General features: G+C 41.9%; 1 protein-coding gene across 1 annotated transcript; it reads left to right on the forward strand.

Annotated features, from left to right (window-relative positions):
• The first annotated feature begins 4,985 nt into the window (after positions 1–4,985).
• On the forward strand, positions 4,986–8,320 carry KCNK18 (potassium two pore domain channel subfamily K member 18). Its single transcript, XM_069864194.1, has 3 exons — positions 4,986–5,202; positions 6,251–6,397; positions 7,346–8,320. The coding sequence occupies exons 1-3, from the start codon at positions 4,986–4,988 to the stop codon at positions 8,143–8,145; spliced, it is 1,164 nt and encodes a 387-aa protein (XP_069720295.1). The 3' UTR covers positions 8,146–8,320.
• Positions 8,321–8,905: the final 585 nt, after the last annotated feature.

An 8,905-nucleotide genomic window follows, 5' to 3' on the forward strand; every position in this document is an offset into this window, starting at 1 on the left:
CCAGGGAAAAAAAAGCCTCCCATCAAAGGTGCTTTCTGGCTGTGTGACTTCATCCATGCTGAAAAAGAGAAGGAACAGAGACTAACACTGAAGCCTTGGCTGCTCCTGAGGCATATGAGGAGTGTTTGCCTCTTGTAAATAAAATGATGGTACTGCTTGCTTGGCTTTGGTGTGAACAAAGAATGAAATAGGAGACACTCCTATTCGGGGTGAGAGTACTGGACATCTTTTAATCCACTTAGCTTTATATGCAGTGTCAGGATGCTAGTCCTGAGTGCTCTCAAATATTCCCAGAGGTTACAAGCACAAGCTCAAGTGAAAGCTGAGACCTTTAAGGATGGATACAAACCAAGCTAAATCTTCCCCTGGGGTATACCCTGTGCAGCCAACTAGTGCATTTCTCTCCCCAGCCCAGCAAAGTGAGGTGCAAGGGGATAGTGGAAAGAACTGGAGGAATCAGAACTTGTACTGCAGGGGAATGTGGCTGGGACTGAGCGGAGAAAAATAATTGCAGGGTGTCTGAATAGCGTGTGTTGCTCATCTGACAGGACACAGACACTCTGCTCAAGTGTGTCATGTCTGTGCTGGGGCTGGGCTTGGGCCAGCACTGCTTCTGGTCCCCACTGTGGGCTGAAATCCCCCAGGGACAGGTCTCAAGAATGTGAGGGATGAGAGGGATAGGGACAAGGGGTTGGAGGTGGAAAGAGTCCTTTGAAAGCACTGGCAGACACTGCTGCTGAAGCCTCCCAGCCTTCCTCACCAGCTGGGATGTCTTTACGTCTAGGGTTCAAATCTAACGTTTACAGAGATTTGAGATTCCTTTCTTAATACAACCGCTGCTACTTGTTTTTTATTGCTTCAGGGTGGATTTTTATTTTTGCTTGCGAGTCACATAATCTTTATACAGAAAAACTCATTTTTCTTAGGAAGCTTAGGTATATTAGCGCATTCTGGAAATACTTTACATTAGAGTAATAGATCAAATCCTCTGTGATCCCTGTTAGCATTCAATCTTGAACCAAACATTTTTAATTCTCATTGTCACGAAGTACTGGCAGGGGAAGGCCTTAGTCCTTTATCAAACAATGTTCCCATCAGAATCAATGCCAGCTGCAAATAAAAGCAAACAATTTAGTCCATTGCCATCTCTTTTATAAGGCCCTTGCCATTCTTCAAGTCACTTTGGTTTTGTTCCAAAAGGGAGAAGGCGTTACACTATTGAATAGTTGTCAGTACAGGATGCTGAACCCAGAGGTGTTTCATAGAAGAGAGGTGAACACAGCCTGTATTTGACAACGTGGTAGATGACTGGATGCAGGAAGAGTTTTCCTGTTTATTGAAAAACATCTCACTGCTCAGACTCTCTTGGTTTAACCTTTGTAATCCAGAAACATCAAATAAAGTAGGAATTGTAGCACACCTATATTTGTACTGGAATAATTAAACCTGGCAGCTGTGGTCATAAACTTTCCTTTCAAGCAGCACCTTCAGAGCACTCACATTTGCCCTAATCAAAGAAACGGAGTTGGGAAAAGTGTAGGTTTGCTGTCCATTAACACGAATGGGAAATGCATATTGCAAAAACCTCTGTCAATACAAGTACCAGTAACTCAATTTGGAGTAACTTGTGGTTAGTGGGATTTGCTTTTAAGCAACTGAGTTCAAATATGTAATACAACAATAGTGGGAAATGGTTTAGATTAAGCAAATAATGTAAAAATCATTTCTGGATATATTTTTTTTTTACATTTTCTCATTGTCACAAGCTCAGAGCCTGATGCTGCAAATGGCTGAAGAGCTCCTGGGAATTGCTAAATACTTCGCAGTCCTGCCACATCTAGGAGGAGGCTGAGAAGATTTTAAAGCACTTTGGAGGAAAGAGGTTTACATCTGAGATTAGATGAAAAAAATCTGCTGGACAAATTGTGTCAGAATTACTACGCTGGGCAATGAAAGCCTTTTTTTAGAAGAACATGAATGTGAGTGTGCTGCCTCAGACATAGGGACCATTTGGCCCCGTATAATATTTCACTTTCCTAGCTGCAAACTACTTTCAGTTCAAGGGATTATTGAACCCCATGTGGTTTGCAGTCAGTATTAATAATTGTTCTTCTGAACATCTCTCCATTCTCTTCTGTAGGTATGCAAACCAAACATCAATTGGTAAAGAATTTTCCAGCTATGTGAGAAATCGTCCTGTTTTATTTGTTTTGAAGCAGGTTTCTACTTGCTTCTTTTGACGGTCATCAGTTCTGGTCCCATAATAGGTTATGAAGACTTGATCCCTCACCTGCACTCTTCAGACCACCCATGAATTTGAAGACTGCTGTTAAATACTCCCTCAGTTATTGTTTTTTTCCCTGACTAAAGACACTACTTAGTCATTCCTCCTCTGTAAGCTGTCCTTACCGTCAGTCATCCTTGTTGCTGTTTGAATTTTTCCAGTTTTAATATGTGCGTTCTGAGGGCTGGGTACCAGAATCACATTGGCTCCTTCAGGTACATGAAACCCATGAATTTGTACAGTAGTATTTATGTGTGCCACGTTTTAGTCTCCATTTTTAAGTCATAATTCCAAACATATGCATTGCCTTTTCACCATGATCAGTTGCTGGGCTGATCATCACCTTTTATGTGAAGATAGGATTGTTTGGTCCAATTTACGCATATCTACATTGCTTTCACCTGCCATTTAATTGCTAGGCATCCTCAGGTCCTCCTACTGCTCCAATCTGTCCTTAGCCTCATTGCTCTGGGGGCCTACAGGAAAGCTGGGGAGGGCCTTTTCATCAGAGAGTGCAGGAATAGTGTGAGAGGGAATGGTTTTAAGTTGATTAGATATTGGGAAGAAATGTTTTCCTGTGAGGCACTGACAGAGGTTCCCCAGAGAAGCTGTGGCTGCCCCATCCCTGGAGGTGTTGGAGGCCAGGTTGGATGGGGCTTGGAGCAACCTGATCCAGTGGGAGGTGTCCGTGCCCATGGCCAGGGGGGTGGAACTGGATGGGCTTTGAGGTACTTTCCAACCCAAACCATTCCATGATGATTCTATGAACTTTATGTCATCAGCAAACATTGCCATCTCCCTGTTTACACTCTTTCCAGGTCATTTATGAGTGTGTGGAAGTGCAGATCTCCAGCACAGACCTGTGCATAACTCCAGTGATCTCTCTCTGCCTTTTACTCCTGCCCTCTGTTCCTCTTCATTAAACATTAATTTTTTCCTGTGACGTCTTTCTCTCTTATGCTGTACCTGCTTAATTCCCTTAAAAACCTTTGGAGAGGACTTTGTCAAGATTTCTTTAGACATTCAAATAAACTCTATCAATTTATACAACACTGGTACCTGCTCTCTACAAAACTCCTCAAGAGAAGCCTGCATTGTCCTTCCAGCATGGAGCACCTCACTGCCTACAACCACTTCCAGCTGCCCCTTTGAATTCTCTGTGTCCCTTGCTCCTCTGGTAAGAACATCAAACCTAAGTATCATTTTCTCCGAGTACAATCTCTCAGGATGTTCTGTTGCTTTTGATTAATTAGGAACGTTCAGAGTTTTCAACCCTACATTTCAGGTCAATGAGAAAAAAAGATACTAGCTGCAATAAAAGGATTTATAAATCTGTTGTCAAAAAGCACTACTGAGTCAATGAGAAAGATAACCAGAAAAGCAGCAAGCACACATTTTTGTCTTAGCACTGAAAGCCTCTTTTCTACAGTAGAGGCTTCCATACTGACGAGCATATGATATCTTGTGATCCAATTTGCTGAGAGTTTGACCCAGAAGAAATCACTGTAACCATGTAGGATTTCTTCGCAGCATGGGCATTTTGCTTGTACGCAGCTTGGCTGCACAAGCCTATTTCAATTTTTAATGAAAGGCTCCTAGAGATGAAATATTTAACGCCTCTTTCTGTAAAGTCCAGCTCCCCTAACTGCCACTGCTGACATTGTAAAGGGCAAAAATAGTGCCCAGTGCTCTAATTGTTTTAGAGTGATAGATGAAAAGAAAGGCTTTATTTTTAAAGTCAGATGTAGTTTGGAAAGATCACTAACCTTGAACTGACTCCTGCAGTTCTCACTTACTGTGGTCAGTGGGAGTTTCAATTAACAGGAAGATTTTAATCAAGTGAGAACTGGGCAAAACATTATTGACATTTTTTGAGAAAAATCCTTTAAAATTTAAAAGGACTTCCCTACAAAGATTACATGGTAGAGAGAGAGATTCTTTTAAGTCATTCGAAAGAGAAATTTATTGTTCTACACTCTACCCAGAGGTGATGACAGTTAGTATCAACCGCTTCTTTTGATTCACTTTAAATTTTCCTGTTAACTTCTGGGGAAAACTTTTAAAGAAATTGTTTTTACTGTTTTTATTGTGCTGGTGGTGAGACAATGGCACAGGTTGCCCAGAGCAGTGGTGGCTGCCCCATCCCTGAAGGTGTTCAAGGCCAGCTTGGATGGGGCTTGGAGGCCCTGATCCAGTAGGAGGTGTCCCTGCCCATGGCAGGGGGTTTGGAAGTGAACGATCTTTAAGGTCCCTTCCAACCCAAACCATTCTAAAATTCTAAATCCATTCCTTACAGTGACTATTTTTTCTCCTTGGACCTGGAAATGTTTCTACTGTATCAATGGGAAACTGCAGTTCAGAATAAGAAACTTTAAACATGACTTGGCTTCATCGAAAACCCACAGAAGCTGGTAATCTGTGTGCATTACAGTGCTGGCTGATCAATAGTAATTCAGGGATAGAGTGGCGTATCAGCAACTGAGAAATATTTCAAGGCTTGATTAGTTGTGCTCCTTTTCCATTGGGACTGTAGTGCAATTTTCACTTATAAAGACATGTGATCTGAAAGCCTGAGGCAGAACAATCCCTGTTTTCAAAGCAGAAGCTTTTCAAGGATGCAAAAGCTTTTACATGCTCAATCTTGTTTCTAAAAGCTGTGTCTTCTCCACAAAATCTAAAAAAAAACCAAAGTGAGCTTAGGATGGCATCAACATCACGGCCTCTGCGAGGTAAAAGGGCATGTAAAAAAATATTTTGGGCGGTGTTTCCTCATGCCTGCTTCATTCTGTCTCTTGTGATCTATGCTTTTCTTGGGGCTCTCATGTTTTCCCACATTGAAGGTAACCGGAAGGTCAATTTAAGTGAAGAATACAGAAATTTTCTACAGAGTCTGTGGCACATCTCCAGAAATTTATCAGGTATGTACTGGAATTTCAGAATGACTTAACTGTACAGGGAGTGACTTTTTCCCTTGGTTTTTGTATGAGATTTGTGGCTTTTGGAGACATCCTTCAAAATGCTGACAGCTGAGACGATGAATAAGTTTTTTCCCTCTGCCTCACTAATGATTGCTGCTGTTTGCTTGCCTTCCTTAGCTGTGATTTTTCACTGCAAGTTTCCCATATCTCTATGTGCCTGCCTGAAAAGAATTTTCCTGGGGCGCCTTTGTTCTTTTTTTGCCTAAATTACCTAAGGTCCTTAAATTGCAGCTTAGATTCTCTTGGTATTTCCTTCTGATTGCTGAATATTCTCTCTCAGGAAGTTTCCCAGCTCCTTCTTCCCATCTCTGAGCTTCCCTACCAGACCTCTGGCAATGGGATGCTCGGATGCAGGCAGGTGCAGCACTGGTGGTGTTGATGGGGAGGAGGTAGAAGGGAGGAGAAAGGGTAGAAATCCTCCTGTTTTTATGCTGGGGCTTGTACATGGGCTTGGAACTTTCTTTCAGAAAGCTCTGCTGACACGATGATGTGTCTGGGCCAAGCATCCCTGTAGATAATATCCTTTCAAGCAGCGCTCAGTTGCAGGGAAGAGGAATGAAGGGTGCAGGCTCTGGGATTCCTAGCGGGGCTCTGGGCAGTGCCACAAAGTTGTTCATATCAGTCATGTACTGATGAACCGAGGTCTTTGGGTCAAAACAAGACTCATCTCCTAGGGAGATGAAAAAGGACATTCAGGATGGAAGCTGAATATTCTGTCTTACTGCCCTGCTTTTTATGTTTATTTTTGTGACATATTTTGACTTGTTGGAGTGTAGCTTGTTTGTTTGTCCTTGTTCCTTTATTCATCAAAGCCAGTGAACCGATCTGATTTTTCTGGGGGGGAGGAGGGTGAAGTGAATATCTTTCTTTTCTGAAAGAGTATAAGCAAATATTTAGCTAGAGTAAACTTCACCAGAATAAGAGGCTGGTTGCTCCCTGACTGGTGCTCTGCAAACACTTGTGGTATCTCCTGTTGTTACCGTAACAGATAACATGACAGAAAATGAGGAGGTATTTAAGGAACAGATCCATGGACTGCTCAACACAGCTGAACGAGACTGGTTTGTCAATCCAAAGGATATATGGACTTTCTTTGGATCTCTCTTTTTCTGCTGCACAGTCTTCACAACTGTGGGTAAGTTCAGAGGTAAAGTCACCCCCCTGCAGAATCAATTGCTGTTGCTACTTTCTCTGGTGTGTTTCTTCCAGAGCAGGAAATCAACCAACCAGACAAACAAAACCCCCAGATTCCTTTGAATTTTTCTCCTGAGTATTGACAGTGAGTCTAGGAGGAGTTCTGCAGACACAGATTGCAGACATGTAGCTGAGTCAGAATTAATAACTAGTTATGGTACGTGTTTATTAGCTTAATTATTACATGCATGTTATAACATGTACTCATATGTCATATGTGCTTAAAAATATTATGGTAAAATAAAACGAAATCTCGATTTTCCAGTCAACCCTTGTCTTTCTCACTACTATGTGTTATGTTAAGCAGCACTTTCTTCACTGGAAGAGGTAATTCATTATGCATATATTGTTTTCTAATTGTTTTCTTGTTATTTATGGTTAACTCAGGTTTGTGTATCTATGGCTCTATGTCAACCACGCTGCTGCTGTTCCCATTTCTCTGAGTTAACAGCACACAGCCAGGTTTAACTCACACCTCTGAAATCTTTCACTCTGACTTCATATTTCAGAGAAGAACCCTGTTTCCAGCAGGACAGAGGGTGCACACTGGTCTTGGGCTAGCCCAGCCCTTTTGTTTCTCTTCCCTAAATGGCCTCTTGTTGTCAGGCAGTTAATTCAAACAACCCATTAGGTGCAGAGGAAGTAGGAAGAGTTAATTCAAGAGGACTGGCAAATTCCACACCTCCAAGTCCTTGAAGAGGTAGGATGTCTGCATTAGTAACCAACACCTGAGACTCAGAAATGTTAATAGCTTCAAAGCAAAGTCAAAAGGGGCAGTGTGCTGTGGACTAAAAAATGCCTTTTAGAATTGACAGCAATATAAAGTGCAGAGGATGTGAATACCTAATAAATTACACAGTTCTCTCTTTCTCCTTGTCCCTTCCTTTAGGTTACGGTAATACATATCCTGTGACTCGGGCTGGAAAATATCTCTGCATGTTGTATGCTTTATTTGGCATCCCTCTGATGTTCCTGGTCCTGACAGACATGGGAGACATCCTTGCAACTGTCTTATCCAAGTGTTACAATGAATTCAGAAAACTACAGTCAAAAATTCTAGCCTCTAAACTCTGCTCCGGATCCACATGTAACAAAGGGGGTGAAGCACAGTCAAAAGTAGTCATCAGTGAACCCTTGACTATTATGGAAGTGCTGAAAAGTCAGCCTGGTGTTAAAAGGAAGCCCATCAAATATCGCAATGCTGAGATTTTTGAAATGTTAATTGCCAGAGAAAATGAGTATGCAAAACCAGCAAGAAATAAAAGCATTGAGAGATGGAGTTCATGTCCTGAACTAGACAGGGGAAAGACAATGTCCAGAGTCATGGAGAATTTTGACAAAATAGGGAAACAGGTAGAAAAATTGGATGTGCCCATTGTATTAATGGTGCTAGTTATCTTTGTGTACATATCCTGTGCAGCTGCTATTCTGCCAAACTGGGAAACCAGGTTGGATTTTCAGGAAGCCTTTTATTTCTGCTTTATCACCTTGACAACTATTGGATTTGGAGATACGCAACTGGAACATCCCAAGTTTTTCTTGTTTTTTTCCCTCTATATCATTATTGGCATGGAAATAGTCTTCATTGCTTTTAAGTTGGGCCAAGATCGCTTAATTGTTTTGTATAAAAATGTGATTTCCTTTTGTGGGGAGAAAAAGATGCCATCAAAGAAGATATATCCAAAATAAGAGCAGTCATTTCTCTTTCACTTGCAAACATTGGCCACTGCAATGAGATGAAACTGTTCCTGTGCATATCTTCTCTCTGCCTTGGGATGGCAGGAAGCATATTTTACCCTAAATTCCTGTGAGAATCTACTATACAATGGCTGAATACCTCAAGAGACACTTGATGTAGGCATCTCCAGGGAGTACTTTCCAACAGGGTCCCATCTCCTAAATAAAAGATGATGACGCATGATGAAAAAGCAGGTTTTCCTTGCAAGCATTCCCAGCACCTCTTGCAAAGCTCTTCCAGTAGCCTTTCTTTCCTACTGCCAAGCCAATTTAAGATCTTTGCTCTATCACTTTGCTCAAAGAAAGGACCAGATCACTTTCTCATCCCGAGATGAGAAAGCAGCCAGGGACAGTTTGGTTGTGGCTGTTGGTACTGAACTGTGACAGCGTGCTGCTGTAATATCACACATTGCTGGGGAGAAGTAGGAACCCAGCAGCCCTTCCATCATGGCTATGCATGTTGCAAGAGTTGCATCTCTGTGCTGGCCAGAGGGATTTTGAAATTAAAGGAAAGACTCTGAATTTTCAGCTTTTTCTCTGTCCCTTGTCCAGAAATCAGTCAGAAAATTGTCCTTCTCTTCAGGGCTGAAACTATTCCTATTCTACCATCATTTATCTTATCTGTACTGAGCAGAGAGTCAATACGTGCCTCATGGTGTCCAGCTCTAAAAGTGCTTATGGTGAGTTCTGCTCCTGAGGTGACCACCTGGGG

Source organism: Phaenicophaeus curvirostris, chromosome 9, assembly GCF_032191515.1.
Source record: "Phaenicophaeus curvirostris isolate KB17595 chromosome 9, BPBGC_Pcur_1.0, whole genome shotgun sequence".
Lineage (NCBI taxonomy): Eukaryota > Metazoa > Chordata > Aves > Cuculiformes > Cuculidae > Phaenicophaeus > Phaenicophaeus curvirostris.